This window comes from Passer domesticus, chromosome 12 (assembly GCF_036417665.1).
Source record: "Passer domesticus isolate bPasDom1 chromosome 12, bPasDom1.hap1, whole genome shotgun sequence".
Classification (NCBI taxonomy): Eukaryota; Metazoa; Chordata; class Aves; order Passeriformes; family Passeridae; genus Passer; species Passer domesticus.
Genome location: NC_087485.1, coordinates 4054709 through 4072702, shown reverse-complemented (window position 1 = coordinate 4072702; position 17994 = coordinate 4054709). Strand labels below are relative to the sequence as shown.

At 44.8% G+C, this 17994-nt stretch overlaps 3 protein-coding genes and 2 long non-coding RNA genes across 11 annotated transcripts; 3 read left to right on the top strand and 2 right to left on the bottom strand.

Moving 5' to 3' along the window:
- Positions 1-556: 556 nt before the first annotated feature.
- On the top strand, positions 557-4498 carry LOC135279666 (arylamine N-acetyltransferase, pineal gland isozyme NAT-3-like). Of its 3 annotated transcripts, XM_064387123.1 has the most exons (3): positions 564-697; positions 861-978; positions 2511-4498. In XM_064387123.1, exon 3 carries the CDS (start codon positions 2518-2520, stop codon positions 3388-3390), a length of 873 nt encoding a protein of 290 aa, XP_064243193.1. In that variant the 5' UTR covers positions 564-697; positions 861-978; positions 2511-2517; the 3' UTR covers positions 3391-4498. The 3 variants fall into 3 exon arrangements, with proteins under 3 accessions (XP_064243192.1, XP_064243191.1, XP_064243193.1); XM_064387122.1 differs by lacking the exon at positions 861-978 and having other exon boundaries at positions 557-697; XM_064387121.1 differs by lacking the exon at positions 861-978 and having other exon boundaries at positions 558-697; positions 2013-4498.
- Positions 558-17388, top strand: LOC135279669 (arylamine N-acetyltransferase, liver isozyme-like). 4 transcript variants are annotated; one of them, XM_064387126.1, is made up of 2 exons: positions 558-697; positions 16492-17388. In XM_064387126.1, exon 2 carries the CDS (start codon positions 16497-16499, stop codon positions 17385-17387), a length of 891 nt encoding a protein of 296 aa, XP_064243196.1. In that variant the 5' UTR covers positions 558-697; positions 16492-16496; the 3' UTR covers position 17388. The 4 variants fall into 4 exon arrangements, with proteins under 4 accessions (XP_064243196.1, XP_064243197.1, XP_064243199.1 ...); XM_064387127.1 differs by lacking the exon at positions 558-697 and adding an exon at positions 8508-8645; XM_064387129.1 differs by lacking the exon at positions 558-697 and adding an exon at positions 13516-13784.
- Positions 5286-12872, bottom strand: LOC135279674 (uncharacterized). Its single transcript, XR_010346891.1, has 4 exons — positions 12244-12872; positions 6665-6763; positions 5962-6096; positions 5286-5447 (listed from the first exon to the last, which is right to left on the bottom strand). It is a non-coding gene; the product is annotated as an uncharacterized LOC135279674 (long non-coding RNA).
- Positions 8505-12926, top strand: LOC135279668 (arylamine N-acetyltransferase, pineal gland isozyme NAT-3-like). 2 transcript variants are annotated; one of them, XM_064387125.1, is made up of 3 exons: positions 8507-8645; positions 8807-8924; positions 9966-12926. In XM_064387125.1, exon 3 carries the CDS (start codon positions 9973-9975, stop codon positions 10834-10836), a length of 864 nt encoding a protein of 287 aa, XP_064243195.1. In that variant the 5' UTR covers positions 8507-8645; positions 8807-8924; positions 9966-9972; the 3' UTR covers positions 10837-12926. The 2 variants fall into 2 exon arrangements, with proteins under 2 accessions (XP_064243194.1, XP_064243195.1); XM_064387124.1 differs by lacking the exon at positions 8807-8924 and having other exon boundaries at positions 8505-8645.
- LOC135279673 (uncharacterized) lies at positions 13400-16476 on the bottom strand. Its single transcript, XR_010346890.1, has 3 exons — positions 16117-16476; positions 14793-14930; positions 13400-13530 (listed from the first exon to the last, which is right to left on the bottom strand). It is a non-coding gene; the product is annotated as an uncharacterized LOC135279673 (long non-coding RNA).
- Positions 17389-17994: the final 606 nt, after the last annotated feature.

Genomic DNA, 17994 nt, shown 5'->3' with positions numbered 1-17994 from the left:
TGTGGGCAAAGAGCAAAGGTGACACACACACACTGCTGGCTCAGTGCTTTTGTACGTTCTGTGAAATTTTCTGGAATAAAAACCATCTGGAAATCACACAGAGCAAAGGAAGCAAAGGCAGCAGTGAAGTTCCTGTGCTGCAGACTGGAGTAAGCCGGTTGCAGGTGCAGGTTACTGTGCTGAAATCCTGATGTTCTTCAGAAACAGTGCAAAATCCTTTTTGGTCTGAATGCATGCAAGCTTTCCTGCCCCACATTTCCAAACAAACAGTAATCTGATGACTGGGAGTAAAAAACATTACCTGAGCATCTCCAGCAAGCTACTGAAAAAAAACCATTTTGGTGACAGCCTGAGCAGGCCCCTGCAGACAGAATCAAACAACTGAAAATGTGAAGCAGCCTGTGCTCTAACAACAGCCAGGTTCACACGGCTGCTGGCTTTGCTGGCTCACTCCAGCTCACATGCTCCACCCTTCTGGGTTTGCCTTTTTTTTTTTTTTTCAGCCTTTGCAATCTGACAGAGGCGGGTGAAAGCAAGTTGAGGGAAAGGACATTCCCCTGAAGAGCAGCTGGAGAGCAGTCCTCCAGCCCTGCCTGCCTGCCTGTGCTAAGCAGAGGACAGCCACGAACCTTGCAGGCTTTAGCCTAGAACCACCCCAAGGCCCGGAGGCACACTGGCACTAGAACTGATTTTCCAGGTAAGCCTTTCTCTTAACCCCCGGATCATGGTAGCTGAGTGCTCTCTAAGCAGGAAGTGAAACCTGTCTGGGGACAAAACACAGCAGAAATGGTGTAAGGGCAGAGCAGGGAGCTCAGCTGCTCGGTGGTGTAGATATGCTGCTTTATTTACTCAGTTGTGAGCCTCAAGCTACTCGGGCATTTGTGCCATCTGCCTCATGTCAGCAACCCCCATGAAAGCAGCCCTGTAAACAGCCTCAAGAGATGGACAGACAGACAAACCCACACCAACATTTTCCCTGTGAGTAAAAAGTTACTGCACATGTGCTGCTTGCTGTGGTGGAGGGAAAGGAAGGGAGAAAAGGGGAAAAACTGTTTTAACTGGGATGCTGGTTTAAAATTCACACAACAAGATCTAAGCTTGTGCCAAGTTTTCAGAAATGAATGGAACTGTAGTTCTGGGAAAGTCCTGGGAACAGCCAAAAGCTGAACAAAGAGGACCTCCTAACTCTGATGCTCTTAACCCCTTCGTGGATCACTCAGGTCTGCTCTGATGTTGAGACACAGTGGTGGCCATGATCAACAATCAGAGTTCTGTAAAGCCTCTGTCCTAAAGGTTATGTGGGTACCCTAACCATGGCAACCCCTGCTTCTGCCAGGATATTACACCAAATGGGAATTTTTCATTGTCTTTGTTTTGTTTATGTACTGAAAGTACCTTTCCAAAATTCCCATACAATTTTGGGTTTACGATTTTTCATCAGATTGGGAATATAATCCTGTTGAACAGTTGGATATTTGTCTTTTAATTTTACTTTGGGAGTTGCATACAGAAACTTGAGAGCATTTTTGGACCCCTTGGGTCAATAATGGGAACAACATTGCTCCATATTTACAGATGTCTGAAATTTAGCAGTGCCTGGGGAGAAATAACAAAAGGACTTGGCTCCATCAAAATCCCACTCCTTCCATCAAGAGCTGGGAGGGCTCGAGCTGCTTTCCACCCCTCTGTTTGTGAAATAGCCTTGCACTGAGCCCTCTGCCATCCCAGAGGAGGTCAATGTCTGCTCCCACACCCTCGGGCAGCCACCCACCCGTGGGAAGACCATGAACAGAAAGATGAACTGCATCAGAAAAAATGGTCACATAAAATGTGAGGCCTCTGAACCTTGTGATTTATGCCCAAGCCTTGCTTTCCAAATCCTGTTGCTGGAGAAGGGCTGTGATTAGCAGGACTGGGGAGCTAAGTTGTGCTCTGGGGAGGCAGCTCACAGCAGATGAGCAAAAATCATCCCACAGCCTTTTTTTGCCCTAAAAAACCCTTCTGCCCTCCAGGTCACATCTTTTACCACGGGCACAGAGAGTAGGAGCAGGTGAGACCAGCTGATGCCTGGCTGCCTAAATAATGGATGAAACACCAAGGCAGGACAGATTTGCTTCAGATTTGGTTGCAGAAGAGACTCTGGATCCCACTGCAAGATGGGAGGGTTTGTTTTCTGCTTCTGCTTTGCTGAAACCACGAGCAAAGCAGTTCAGATCTGGAGAGTCTCAGTTCCTATAATTTCTAGCAAGGAAATATCGGGCAGGAACTCTGCTGAAATATGCTTAGCACAGCTGGAGCCCCTCGTCACAGCTGTAAAAGAGGCAAATAAAAATAACATTTGTGCTCATCAGCAGTGTCCCATTGGCTTCTCTCAGCACTATTACTCAGCTGCCTTTGAGACAGATATTATCAAATCCTGCTCTTCTTCTGAGCACCCCATTAAAAGGGATGGGCAAGAGCATTCCACCACTTCTGACACAGCCTATTATTTTTTCCCACCCTTCTCTCAGAGGCAGCATGGACATCAAGGAGTATTTTGCCAGAATTTCTTACCAGGGCTCCCACAACAAGCCAGACCTGGCTACCATGACAGATATATTCCAGCACCACATCCGAGCTGTTCCTTTTGAAAACCTCAGCATCCACTGTGGAGAAAGAATTGAGCTGGACCTGGAAGCGATCTACAACAAGATAGTGAAGAAGAAACGTGGGGGCTGGTGCATGGAAAACAACAACATACTGTCATGGGTCCTGAAAACTCTTGGCTACAACGTCACCCTGCTGGGAGCAAAAGTTTATGTCCCAGAGTTTGATGCCTACCCAGAAGAAATTGATCATCTGCTGCTACGAGTGGACCTTGATGGCAAATCCTACATTGTGGATGGGGGATTTGGGATGGCCTACCAGCTGTGGCAGCCAATGGAGCTGATTTCAGGGACAGATCAGCCTCAGACTCCCGGGGTCTTTCGTTTTCAGGATGAGAATGGGACCTGGTATCTGGAGAAAGTGAAAAGGAAGCAGTGTGTTCTGAACCCAAGCACCTCGACTTCCCCAAATGTGGAAAATGAAGTTTGCCGTCGGATTTATCTCTTTACTCTTCAGCCACGAGACATTGAGGAGTTCAGGGGCTGCAATTCCCTCCTGCAGACAGCACCTGACTCTCTCTTTGTGACAAAGTCCATCTGCAGCCTGCAGACTGCTGATGGCATCCGGGCACTGGTGGGATGGAAACTCACAGAGATAAAATACAATTATAGGGACAATATGGATCTTGTGGAAATCAGAATCCTTGCAGATGAAGAAATAGAGAAAACATTAAAGGAGAAATTCAATATAACACTAGACAAGAAATTTGTACCTGTCAATACGAGCAGGTTATCTCTGTTCTAACTCAGTGCCTGGATTACAATTCAATTCAGTGGCATTACAGGCAATTCTTCCCTCTCTTTCTGACAAGCATCCAAAGGTTAATCTTTCTCCTTCCAACTACACCAGTGTAAGGCAGAACATACTAGCAAGAATCTGGAAAACAAATGGATTTTCACAACTATTCCTGCATTTCTTTTAGGCTGGGTACAATTAATGTCTGCCAAGCTCAATCAAATCGTTACCCTTCTGTTTGTGCTTAGCAGGAAGCAGACTCAGCCCATTCCCTACTCCTTTCATCTCTTAAAAGCTTTTCTGAACACACCCAGTGGAGTTGGGCAGAATGATGGAGCTGTATGTCTTGGTCTTTAGTACCTGGTGCAGGTAATAAGAGGCAGATATCCAGGCCTTTTCCCACCTTGGGAAAATGATACCTGCCTCTTAAATGAATACTATATTCTTTTGGGAGTGTAATAGCCAAGACCACAAAGACATCCTGTGCTGAGTTCCTCCTGTCGAGCCATAAGCCTGTTCTCCTTGCTCTCACATCCCCAACACCCTCTCACATGGCACTCAGGCCATCCCACACCTGTGCAAAGTCACCGTGTGACCACTTGATGACAGGTTAGTTATGACTCAGAACTGAGGATAAGAAATGTTATTGACAATTCTGTGTTGTTTCAGACTTTGCACAGCTCCTGTTGTCTCAGTGACATAACCAAAGAGCAGCATTTCTTTGAACTGAAAGCATCTCCTGAGCATTTTATTTGCTCCCACTCCACAGCAGACTGTTCCTCTCCTCAGACTCTACTCTGGGTGCTCTTGCACGTTAATTATTACAGCAGAACCCAAACACATGCACAGAATTCTTTTTGTGAAACATATCTGTTCTACTGAGGATGTGTTTGCAGCGATACTAATTATATTGATACAAGGAGAAATTATGAATGTTAATCATGTACCTAAGGGCTAAGATTTCTAGTAGGAGAAACGACTCAAATGTGACCCCTTTGCCCTTTGAGAAGATGCTTGATGTTCCTTTATGTACAAATCTTGGAAGCATTAAAACTATGCACTTATAATTAAACAAATTAATGGCTTACAATTAAATAAAATAATCAAGCACTGTGAACTGGAATTATTTAGATATCCCCCCCCCCCCCCCCAAAATACAGCATGTATTCCCAAAGAAAAAAAAAATCATTAATTACTGAAGTTGTCCTGGTTATTTGTAAGTGCTAAAATTTTCCAGCTAAGGCTTCTAAAAAGACAGTAACTCACGAAACTTGTTATGCAGCAAGTATAGCTTTCTAGAACTAGGAGTTCAGGTTTAATAAAAGCTGCTATTCTGCATCTTCAAAACCTATTTCTTAGAGACACTGCAAGCTCCTGAAGCCCCTGTCTTCCAGAGTCATATTCACTTACATGTGCTGGCTGCAGGAGTGCAAGAGTTCCTTATAGCTCATGAGGCTCTCCCATGCTATGAGAAAAGGAAATGTGGTTGTAAAAGAAGGAGAGGTTTCTTATGGTGTGGACCAGCAGCTTACAACACAAACGATCAGAAGAAATTGTCCCAGGATGTGGCTTGTTCATGACCTGTGTTTTTCTGTGCCTCCAAATTAGTGGGAGAGCTGGAGGAGCTAAACTCAGTGGGACAGCAGGGACAAAGCATTGGGATGGGGAGGAAGTCCAGGCAGGTCTTGTGAAGCTGTGGAGCTGGAGAAGATCCACAGAGAGCCAAGAATCTCCATCCTTTGTGGGAACAAACATAGGAAAGACCTCAAAAGGGCTGTGCCCACTCCTCTCTCCCTGTGTCAGGGTGTTTCCTGCACTTTGTGCTGGGCCATAGGCTCAGGAGAACGAGCCTACAGCTATAAAATCACCTTTAAATTCTGAAATAGGGACTTCTGTCCATTGCCCCCGAGATGCAGCGTGGGGAGGGCAGGAACAGGGAAAGGCTCTTTTCTTTCTGCTGACTCCTCTGGAGCATGTGCCTGGAGCTGCTCCTGCAGGGCACAGCTCAGAGCTCCCCTGCTCACCACAGAGGCACAGTGCACTGCTGAGCAACACCACGGAACTTGCTCTTGGAAGGACAAAAAATAAAAAAGAAATTTCTCTTTTCAGATTGCATTAGTTTGTTTCTTTCCTTATCACTAACTTTGGAGGCAAATACTTAAAGGCACAGCACGTTCAGGGAGCTCAGAGTTCTCTGGGGGCAGCATCCTCCCTTTCAAAGCACAGGGCTTCTCTCTGAACCCAGGGGAATTTAGACAACTGTGTGACTTGGCAAATCTGACCTTGTTGCTTGGCGGGGCTGGTGTCAGCCACGAGGAATAGCTCAGGGTGCTGAGTTCAACAGCTGCCATCCCCACCAATAAATCAGTGACTTCCTGTCCTGGATCACTCTCTGTCTATCAGAAGTCACTTCCCACAGGGATCCAGGCCACATCAGTGTCAACAATGTAAAATCTGCATCATTTTTGCACAAGTTCTTTGCTGCTTTAGCACAGGAGCACCCACCAAGATGCCCCAGACACTGAAGCCCCGGGGTGACCTGCAGGGTTGAGGATGGGTTTGTAGGTTAAAACCACTTACAGGAATTGCTGATGATTCCCATGCTTTGCACTTCTGGAGTGTTCAGCTGCCATTCAGTGATGTGGAAGGTTAAAATCTCCTCAATATTGTAAGCAGTTTGGGGACTGGATCATTTCCAGGTTCTCTGTGCAGCACCTAACACAACAAATTGCTTGACAGGGCTTTCCACACATATGCCAATACAAATAAAGCAATAAAACCATTAGAACATAAACAACTATGAAAGAAGAAACTCTCTGTCCTCTTCGGCTGCTCTGCTGGAGGATAAGGCTGTCCCTGGCAGGCACTAAAGGCTGCCTGGACCTTTAAGAGCTGCAGTTGCCAGTGCAGCTCTTCCTGGGACCTTTGGAACAGCCCAGGGCAGAAAGCCTGAGCTGACAGCCTGCGAGGTGAGCTCTGCACTCCTGATCTTTAACTTCATCCTGCAGCTTTGGGAAAGCCCACCCCTGTGGGTCTGCACACCCTGTGCACAGCACTGCAGGTGTATTACCAAGGAACAAACTACAGGGAAAATGGTTTTTGTTCCTTGTGAGTCAGAAAACACCCGTGTTTAAAAAGGGACTCCAAATTTCCCTGGAACTGACCCTGAGCCAGTTCCCATAAGGGAACGTGGTGAGGGTTCAGTTCTGGCACCCTATATAACAATAAATATTGTTATTTATCCCAGTAACTCTGGACCAGGAGCATGCATGGCTCTCCTCACATGTTATACAGAGACGGGTCCATGGAATTTCAGGCTCGTTTCCATCAGGACTGGGATCTGCCTGCTTGACTCCTGGCTTCTCCCTGTCAAAATGAGGGTCTGTGGGGAAAGATCAGCAAGATCCATTTAGGAATATGAACTTTCTCTTTGGACTGATTGGGATCTGCCCAGATGAGCCTGATGAGGGCAGGTTCTCCTTTCCCTTCAGCATCTTGTGCCTTGGGCATGGGTTGTCTCTTGTGGGGTCACAGACAGGCCACTGATGGGATGATAAAGAGCCACATTTGGATATGGGAGTGGAGCTGTGTAATGGGTTATCACAGACATCTTAGTTTCATCTGATTTATTAGCTCTGCTAATTATCCCAATAAATCAGGGTTTGAATGGAACTTGGCATTGACACTAAGTGTGAAGGACTGGCACTACTGTTGGGGAGCTAACAGGGAAGATCCAGCTGCAGATGTCAGGGAATGAATGAGACTTGACAAAATGCAATCACAATTGGGAGATAGAAAAGCAATATGACATGCTCTGATTGGATGGAGCTCCCTATATGTTAATACTTTGTAGTCATCACTGTGCCAAGAGCATCTTCCGCATGAGCAACAACTGCAGGTGATTCCTGTGGGCAAAGAGCAAAGGTGACACACACACTGCTGGCTCAGTGCTTTTGTACATTCTATGAAATTTGTTGCAATAAAAACCATCTGGAAATCACACAAAGAAAAGGAAGCAAAGGCAGCAGTGAAGTTCCTGTGCTGCAGACTGGGGTAAGCAGGTTGCAGGTGCAGGTTACCATGCTGAAATCTTGGTGTTCTTCAGAAACAGTGCAGAATCCTTACTGGACTGAATGCATGCAGGCTTTCCTTCCCCACATTTCCAAAGAAACAGTTATCTAATGTTAAAAACTACAACACCTGAGAAAAAAACACCTGAGAAAAAAACACCATCACCTGAGAAAAAAATTACATCACCTGAGCACTTCCAGCAAGCTACTGAAACGAAAATATTTTGGTGACAGCCTGAGCAGGCTCCTGAAGAGAGCATCAAACAAGTGAAAATGTGAAGCAGCCTGTGCTCTACCAAGAGTCAGGTTTACCCTTGTGAAAAACAGGATTCACTCCCCTGTAAAAATTTACAAGTTTAATAGTTTAACAATAGTAGACAAAGACCACATAGCAAAGGTTATTATGTGTGCGTGCATCTTGTCACTCAGCCAAGAGCACACATGACATTGGGGAAACACCCTTTATATTCCATTTCTATTGCACTGGCCTGTTACACATTCATAAACAATTATGCAAAGTAAACTTTTCCCTGAACTCGTTCACCTTTTCCAAGAACTGTTTAGCATAGCTCCTCCTTGGTTCCGCCTTTTCAGAGCATGCGCATTCCTTGGCCGTGGTTTTAGTCCCTTCCTATTATTACTCCAGTTTTTGGGCTTTGGCGCACACTGCCTTCAGACTGTGAGTGCTGATAGTTGGCATGTCTGTAGCAGAGTCCTCATCCTGTGTTCATTGGGTATTATCCCATCCAAGCAGGCATTTTAACACAAGCATACTTACATCAGCTGTTTCACTACTCTAAGCTTAATGAACATCAGAAATAAAAACTATATCTTTGTAGCAAAGTTACTTTAACACCGCAAAAATAAAATCCATTTAATATTTGTGAAAAGCCAATATTATAATAAGTGTCTATAGCACACACGGCTGCTGGCTTTGCTGGCTCACGAAAGCTCTCAGGCACCACCCTTCCGGGTCCCTTCTCTGTTTAGGTTTTTTTTTTTTTTCAGCCTTTGCAATCTGACAGAGGCGGGTGAAAGCAAGTTGAGGGAAGGGACATTCCCCGGAAGAGCAGCTGGAGAGCAGTCCTCCTGCTCTGTCTGTGCTAAGTATAGGACAGCCAGCTATGCCACTTGCTTTAGCCTAGAACCACCCCAAGGCCCAGAGGCACACTGGCACTAGAACTGATTTTCCAGGTAAGCCTTTCTCTTAACCCCTGGATCTTGGTAGCTGAGTGCTCTCTAAGCAGGAAGTGAAACCTGTCTGGGGACAAAACAGCAGAAATGGTGTAAGGGCAGAGCAGGGAGCTCAGCTGCTCGGTGGTGTAGATATGCTGCTTTATTTACTCAGTTGTGAGCCTCAAGCTACTCGGGCATTTGTGCCATCTGCCTCATGTCAGCAACCCCCATGAAAGCAGCCCTGTAAACAGCCTCAAGAGATGGACAGACAGACAAACCCACACCAACATTTTCCCTGTGAGTAAAAAGTTACTGCACATGTGCTGCTTGCTGTGGTGGAGGGAAAGGAAGGGAGAAAAGGGGAAAAACTGTTTTAACTGGGATGCTGGTTTAAAATTCACACAACAAGATCTAAGCTTGTGCCAAGTTTTCAGAAATGAATGGAACTGTAGTTCTGGGAAAATCCTGGGAACAGCCAAAAGCTGAACAAAGAGAACCTCCTAACTCTGATGCTCTTAACCCCTTCGTGGAGCACTCAGGTCTGCTCTGATGCTGAGACACAGTGGTGGCCATGATCAACAGTCAGAGTTCTGTAAAGCCTCTGTCCTAAAGGTTATGTGGGTACCCTAACCATGGCAACCCCTGCTTCTGCCAGAATATTACACCAAATGGGAATTTTTCATTGTCTTTGTTTTGTTTATGTACTGAAAGTACCTTTCCAAAATTCCCATACAATTTTGGGTTTACCATTTTTCATCAGATTGGGAATATAATCCTGTTGAACAGTTGGATATTTGTCTTTTAATTTTACTTTGGGAGTTGCATACAGAAACTTGAGAGTATTTTTGGACCCCTTGGGTCAATAATGGGAACAACATTGCTCCATATTTACAGATGTCTGAAATTTAGCAGTGTTTGGCTCTGGATCGCACTGCAAGAGTGGGAGGGTTTGTTTTCTGGTGCTCTTTTGTTGAAACCATGAGCAAAGCAGTTCAGATCTGGAGAGTCTCAGCTCCTATAATTTCTAGCAAGGAAACATTGCTGCAACTGCATTTGCTCTTTCCTACAGAGACTTGTAGCTTTGCTGGGCAGGTACTCTGCTGAAATATGCTTAGCACAGCTGGAGCCTCTTGTCACAGCTGTAAAAGAGGCAAATAAAAATAACATTTTGCTCATCAGCAGTGTCCCATTGGCTTCTCTCAGCACTATTACTCAGCTGCCTTTGAGACAGATATTATCAAATCCTGCTCCTCTTCTGAGCACCCCATTAAAAGGGATGGGCAAGAGCATTCCACCACTTCTGACACAGCCTATTATTTTTTCCCACCCTTCTCTCAGAGGCAGCATGGACATCAAGGAGTATTTTGCCAGAATTTCTTACCAGGGCTCCCACAACAAGCCAGACCTGGCTACCATGACAGATATATTCCAGCACCACATCCGAGCTGTCCCTTATGAAAACCTCAGCATCCACTGTGGAGAAAGAATTGAGCTGGACCTGGAAGCGATCTACAACAAGATAGTGAAGAAGAAACGTGGGGGCTGGTGCATGGAAAACAACTATCTCCTGTCATGGGTCCTGAAAACTCTTGGCTTTGACATCACCCTTCTGGGAGCAAAAGTTTATGTCCCAGAGCGTGACGCCTACCCAGAAGAAATCAATCATCTGCTGATACGAGTGGATCTTGATGGCAAATCCTATATTATGGATGGGGGATTTGGGATGGCCTACCAGATGTGGCAGCCAATGGAGCTGATTTCAGGGACAGATCAGCCTCAGATACCTGGGGTGTTTCGTTTTCAGGAGGAGAATGGGACCTGGTACTTCGAGAAGGTGAGAAGGAAGCAGTGGGTTCTGAACCCAAGCACCTCAACTTCCCCAAATGTGGAAAATGAAGTTTGCCGTCGGGTTTATCTCTTTACCCTTCAGCCACGAGACATTGAGGAGTTCAGGGGCTGCAATTCCCTCCTGCAGACAGCACCTAATTCAAAGTTTGTGTTGAAATCCATGTGCAGCCTGCAGACTGCTGATGGCATCCGGGAACTGGTGGGGTGGAAACTCACAGAGATAAAATACAATTATAGGGACAATATGGATCTTGTGGAAATCAGAATCCTTGCAGATGAGGAATTAGAGAAAACACTGAAGGAGAAATTCACTATTATATTAGACAAGAAATTTGTACCTGTTGATAAAAGGTTGTTCTAACTCAGTGCCTGGATTACAATTCAATTCAGTGGCATTACAGGCAATTCTTCCCTCTCTTTCTGACAAGTATCCAAAGGTTAATCTTTCTCCTTCCAACTACACCAGTGTAAGGCAGAACATACTAGCAAGAATCTGGAGAACAAATGGATTTTCACAACTATTCCTGCATTTCTTTTAGGCTGGGTACAATTAATGTCTGCCAAGCTCAATCAAATCGTTACCCTTCTGTTTGTGCTTAGCAGGAAGCAGACTCAGCCCATTCCCTACTCCTTTCATCTCTTAAAAGCTTTTCTGAACACAGCCAGTGTAGCTGGGCAGAATGATGGAGCTGTATGTCTTGGTCTTTAGTACCTGGTGCAGGTAATAAGTTGCAGATATCCAGGCCTTTTCCCACCTTGGGAAAATGATACCTGCCTCTGAAATGAATACTATATTATTTTGGGAGTGTAATAGCCAAAACCACAAAGACATCCTGTGCTGAGTTCCTCCTGTCGAGCCATAAGCCTGTTCTCTTTGCTCTCACATGCCCAACACCCTCTCACATGGCACTCAGGCCATCCCACACCTGTGCAAAGTCACCGTGTGACCACATGACAACAGGTTGTTTATGACTCAGAACTGAGGATAAGAAATGTTTTTGACAATTCTGTACTGTTTCATACTTTGCACAGCTCCTGTTGTCTCAGTGACATAACCAAAGAGCAGCATTTCTTTGAACTGAAAGCATCTCTTGAGCATTTTGTTTGCTCCCACTCCACAGCAGACTGTTCCTCTCCTCAGACTCTACTCTGGGTGCTCTTGCACGTTAATTATTACAGCAGAACCCAAACACATGTACAGAATTCTTTTGGTGAAACATATCTGTTCTACTGAGGATGTGTTTGCAGTGATACTAATTATATTGATACAAGGAGAAATGATGAATGTTAATCATGTACCTAAGGGCTAAGATTTCTAGTAGGAGAAATTACTCAAATGTGACCCCTTTGCCCTTTGAGAAGATGCTTGATGTTCCTTTATGTACAAATCTTGGAAGCATTAAAACTATGCACTTATAATTAAACAAATTAATGAATTGCAATTAAATAAAATAATCAAGCACTGTGAACTGGAATTATTTAGATATTCCACCCCCCCCCCCCCAAAATACAGCATGTATTCCCAAAGAAAAAAAAATCATTAATTACTGAAGTTGTCCTGGTTATTTGTAAGTGCTAAAATTTTCCAGCTAAGGCTTCTAAAAAGACAGTAACTCACGAAACTTGTTATGCAGCAAGTACAGCTTTATAGAACTAGGAGTTCAGGTTTAATAAAAGCTGCTATTCTGCATCTGCATCTTCAAAACCTATTTCTTAGAGACACAGCAAGCTCTTGAAGCCCCTGTCTTCCAGAGTCATATTCACTTACATGTGCTGGCTGCAGGAGTGCAAGAGTTCCTTATAGCTCATGAGGCTCTCCCATGCTATGAGAAAAGGAAATGTGGTTGTAAAAGAAGGAGAGATTTCTTATGGTTTGGACCAGCAGCTTGCAACACAAACGATCAGAAGAAATTGTCCCAGGATGTGTCTTGTTCATGACCTGTGTTTTTCTGTGCCTCCAAATTAGTGGGAGAGCTGGAGGAGCTGAACTCAGTGGGACAGCAGGGACAAAGCATTGGGATGGGGAGGAAGTCCAGGCAGGTCTTGTGAAGCTGTGGAGCAGGAGAAGATCCACAGAGAGCCAAGAATCTCCATCCTTTGTGGGAACAAACATAGGAAAGACCTCAAATGGGCTGTGCCCACTCCTCTCTCCCTGTGTCAGGGTGTTTCCTGCACCTTGTGCTCCTTGGGGAACAAGTCCAGAGGTATAAAATCACCTTTAAATACTGAAATAGGGAATTCTGTCCAGAGATGCAGCGTGGGGAGGGCAGGAACAGGGAAAGGCTCTTTTCTTTCTGCTGACTCCTCTGGAGCATATGCCTGGAGCTGCTCCTGCAGGGCACAGCTCAGAGCTCCCCTGCTCACCACAGAGGCACAGTGCACTGCTGAGCAACACCATGGAACTTGCTGTTGGAAGGACAAAAAATAAAAAAGAAATGTCTCTTTTCAGATTGCATGAGTTTGTTTCTTTCCTTATCACTAACTTTGGAGGCAAATACTTAAAGGCACAGCACGTTCAGGGAGCTCAGAGTTCTCTGGGGGCAGCATCCTCCCTTTCAAAGCACAGGGCTTCTCTCTGAACCCAGGGGAATTTAGACAACTGTGTGACTTGGCAAATCTGACCTTGTTGCTTGGCAGGGCTGGTGTCAGCCACGAGGAATAGCTCAGGGTGCTGAGTTCAACAGCTGCCATCCCCACCAATAAATCAGTGACTTCCTGTCCTGGATCACTCTCTGTCTATCAGAAGTCACTTCCCACAGGGATCCAGGCCACATCAGTGTCAACAGTGTAAAATCTGCATCATTTTTGCACAAGTTCTTTGCTGCTTTAGCACAGGAGCACCCACCAAGATGCCCCAGACACTGAAGCCCCGGGGTGACCTGCAGGGTTGAGGATGGGTTTGTAGGTTAAAACCACTTACAGGAATTGCTGATGATTCCCATGCTTTGCACTTCTGGAGTGTTCAGCTGCCATTCAGTGATGTGGAAAGTTAAAATCTCCTCAATATTGTAAGCAGTTTGGGGACTGGATCATTTCCAGGTTCTCTGTGCAGCACCTAACACAACAAATTGCTTGACAGGGCTTTCCACACATATGCCAATACAAATAAAGCAATAAAACCATTAGAACATAAACAACTATGAAAGAAGAAACTCTCTGTCCTCTTTGGCTGCTCTGCTGGAGGATAAGGCTGTCCCTGGCAGGCACTAAAGGCTGCCTGGACCTTTAAGAGCTGCAGTTGCCAGTGCAGCTCTTCCTGGGACCTTTGGAACAGCCCAGGGCGGAAAGCCTGAGCTGACAGCCTGCGAGGTGAGCTCTGCACTCCTGATCTTTAACTTCATCCTGCAGCTTTGGGAAAGCCCACCCCTGTGGGTCTGCACACCCTGTGCACAGCACTGCAGGTGTGTTAGCAAAGCACAAACTACAGGAACCCCAGGGCTGATGGTGAGTGAACATTGCAAGGGCATTTTCCAAGTGCAACATCGAGTGTGAGAGTTAGACTAACCCTTTATTTTGAGCCTGAATATATGAAAAATGCAGCTATTGTCTCACATTGTAACTTGGAATCAAACAAACAGTGTAGGCATGTGCAAGAGGATCCAGCCTTGGAAGTCCCTCCTGATTCTCTGCAGAGAACTGATCCTAATATTCAGCCTAATTACAAAAGGACCCAGTGATCCCAAGGGACATGTGCAGACAGGCAGAACTAACATCTGAATCTCACTACCCTCAAGGATGCAGGAATGCTGAGCAAAGCTCAGCTGCTGCAGGGACAGAAGCAAACAGGGCTGAGATCTGGACTGAGGCTCGGGATATTTGGCAACTCAGTTTGGAATGCAAATTGTCCCCTGGGAGAGGGCTTGCTCACTGCTGCAGCCTCATGGCTCACACAGCGGGAATGGCTGTGCCAAGGAAAAATCTGCCTCCAGGAAAGTGAGGGAGTAAACACTGATTTATGTGGATGCTCCCTAATGTCAATGATGTTGTAGTGCAGCTTTATTGTACTTAAACCTCTTTAAGTATTCATTGAGATCAGAGCATGTGTTGTCAGCCACCGCAAGGCTGCCTCTGAAGCTGACTTTAAATTGATGAGGCCAGAGAAGGGGCAGCTGGGGAAACTGTGGCATGGGCAGGGAATTTCCCAAAAGGCTTTCCCAATATATTTTCCCAAAGCCTCACTGGCAGCACTCCAAGGGGAGGATGAAGGGAGCTGGTTTTATCCTGTGCTTTCCCCATTCCCAGGGGACACCCAGACCCAGGAGATGGGTTACAGGGGGGCATCAGGCCTTCTGTTGCTGCCCCAGGGCAGGGACTGACCTGGTTTTGCTTGAAGGCAAATTCCAAGCGTGTCAAACCCACCAGGCTGATGCACTTCTCTGGGCTCCTGCTGGTCACAGAGGTTCAGCTCCACACCCTCATGGGGTAAAGATGTTTCTATCTTCCTATGTAAAATAGCTGAAAGTGGGAGTAGAAAGAAAAATGAGGCAGAGGAACATAGGATGGGCCTGCCAGTGAACATGTGTTCTGTGTGTTGGGAGGGAAATGGCTTTCTACAAGTGTTACCAAGGAGATCCTGCCAGAGATGAGGCCCTTGTCCTAAAAAAGGGATGGAAAAAAAATCATAAAATGCAGTATCAAAGAGACATTACTGTTTTTTCATGTAGACTCTTTGGTTCCTTTTGAAGTGATAATGTTTATTTCTTATTCTCTTACTGGGATGATCTTCTATTCTATCAAATTTTCCTGTGGGTTTGCATTATCTGGTCTGAATGTTGGTACTAGTGCAAATCAGGAACAATACAACCAAGTCATGTGAGCTGTGCTGCTGTCATCAAGATTGGGGTTAAAGTCTAGAGATTAGGCCATTGGATGTGCTCATCTGCTCAGGTATGGGCACTTCCACCCATGAACTTGAGGTAGGATTTTCACAAGCTTGTGGCACGGACATGGGGTCAAACTGCTGGACCAAAGCTGAGAATATTCAGTGGAAGGAAGTTTGTCCCATCTCATCCACATCAAAGGATTTTTGGAAAATCCTCCCAGGAAACATTCAACCAATTAAAGGAAGCAAAAAATCCTCAGACTTTCTGGAAATTAACAGATTGTGAATTGTTCTGAACAACAAATATCCTTGCATGGAAAAAAGCCAAATTAAATCTAAACTAAGGGCAAAAGAAATCCTTGCAGAGAGATGAGTCACTGAATTAGAAGTCTTACAGGGAACCTTTTGTATCTTGGCCACACAACCAGTGCCAATGACAGTGTCTTTCTGCTAATGAAAGAGGATCAGAGATACAGACAGAAAACCACAAAATATTTCCAATAATTTGATCTGAAACTAAAGCCTTCAGTTTGTAAAATATGGTCAAAGAAACAAAAAGAATATGACTTGCTTTTAATGTACTTTTAGATCAATTCCTTTGATCCTTAGGTTAGAAAAATTGAAGTCCCTTTCTTTCACAGTCAAAGCCCTGTCTAAACTCCTCAGGGAAATTTAAGAGATTAAGAAAACAATGATCTACTTCACATGGAAACCTATTTGAAATGGTGACACACTGAGATGTTAATCCCAGTTAACTGAATCCATGAATGCAAAACCTTCCAGTTAAATTACCTGTGGGATAAAGAAAGAATTGCTTACCTGGTACAGTAAAAGAAACAGCAAGATCTTGCTGTGACTTTTATACTGGTATGGTGTGGCAGCTTTTCTGCAAACATGTTGTTTCTCGATTTTTGAAAACTTTTGTTATGTGGGATCCTCCTGTTATGGCATGTGCTGTGTCTTCCCATGGGAAAAACATCCTCCTGGTTTGAAGGCAGCCCCTCAGAGAGGGAAAGCTATATTGCTACCTGCTCCTGTCCCTGTCTCTTTTTAAAGAAATACTTAAAATTCTTTTAAATCCTCAATAGAACAGCCCAGAGTACATTTGCAGGTTGGTTAACCTCTGCTACAGAAACAGGAGTGAACCCCTTGTCAGCTGCACAGCAGTAACTGGCTACTTTTCTGCTCACACAGGCAAAATGAACATTCAGGAGTATTTTGGAAGAATATCTTACAACAAGCCCCATAAGGAGGCAGACTTGCAAACCCTGACAGCCATCTTCCAGCATCACATCCAGACCATTCCTTTTGAGAACCTCAGCATGCACTGCGGGGAGCCCATCGAACTGGATCTGCAGGCTACTTACAATAAGATTGTGAGAAAGAAGCGTGGTGGATGGTGCCTGGAAACCAACCACCTCCTCTTCTGGGCCATGCAAGAATTAGGCTATGACGTCTGTATTCTTGGTGCAAACAGCTATGAACCAGCAGAGAAGGGATACACTGCTCAGCTAAACCATATCCTGCTGAAGGTGGTGATCAAGGGGGAGTCCTACATTGTAGATGCTGGGTTTGGTGGTGCCTACCAGATGTGGCAGCCGCTGATGCTGATTTCTGGGAAGGACCAACCCCAGGCTCCCGGCATTTTCCGCCTCACGGAAGACAACGGCACCTGGTACTTAGAGAAAGTCAAAAGGAAGCATTATATTCCTGAGCACAGCAAGAATGACTTCCCTCATACTCCAGAACTGGGGAATATCCGAAAAATACATAAATTTACTCTCGAGCCACGGCATATAGATGACTTCCAGGAGCTAAATGCATACCTCCAAGTGTCTCCAGATAACATCCTTCAGAAGAAGTCAATGTGCACTCTCCAGACCACCAAGGGGGTCCTTGCCTTGGTTGGATGGACCCTCACTGACATGAAGTACAACTACAAGGAGGACATGGACCTGGTGAACATCACAACCCTTACAGATGAAGAGCTTGAGAAGACACTGAAAGATAAATTCAGTATAGTACTGGAGAACAAACTTGTACCAGTAAATGTTCGTGGCTTGCCACCTAATTTAGTGGATAAGATCTAACTGTAACACTGTGCTAGATGGATCTTTAAATAGCCAAGAGAAAAAATCTAAAATTAACATTAATTACAATAATCTAGTTTTTAACTTGAGCTAGTCACAAAGCTTGGTAAATTCCAGTACACTGCTAATTAACTGCAGATATCAATTGCATATTTTTATTAAACCTCTCCTTCTTTAGAAACCAAGACATCTTACTAGCTCAGTTTTGCTCATATGGAAGTTGGTTTTTAACTCCTTAACTTTTTGTTCACCTTCTCAAGAACTGATTTTATTGCAGATATATTTTGAGGCAAGTGAGACCAAAATTATGCAGAAGGAGAGGTTGTGTTACCATTTTACACAAAAGACATCTAACCTTTTTTGGCATTATATCCAAGCTTCTCAGTGACTTTTACAAATTATTCACTTCCCTTAACAGTCCTAAAGTTGAGCTGAATTAGGCTTTTAAATACTGTAGAAAAAAAGAAAGGTTAAGACTTTCTCAAACAAGCCACCATTAGGTGCTGATTAGCTTATGAAAAAATTGAAAGATGTAAGTCCTGTTCCCTTTTCAGAAATTGACTTAAAGTGAGATATTTATCCAAGGGTACCTAAACATCCCCAAAAT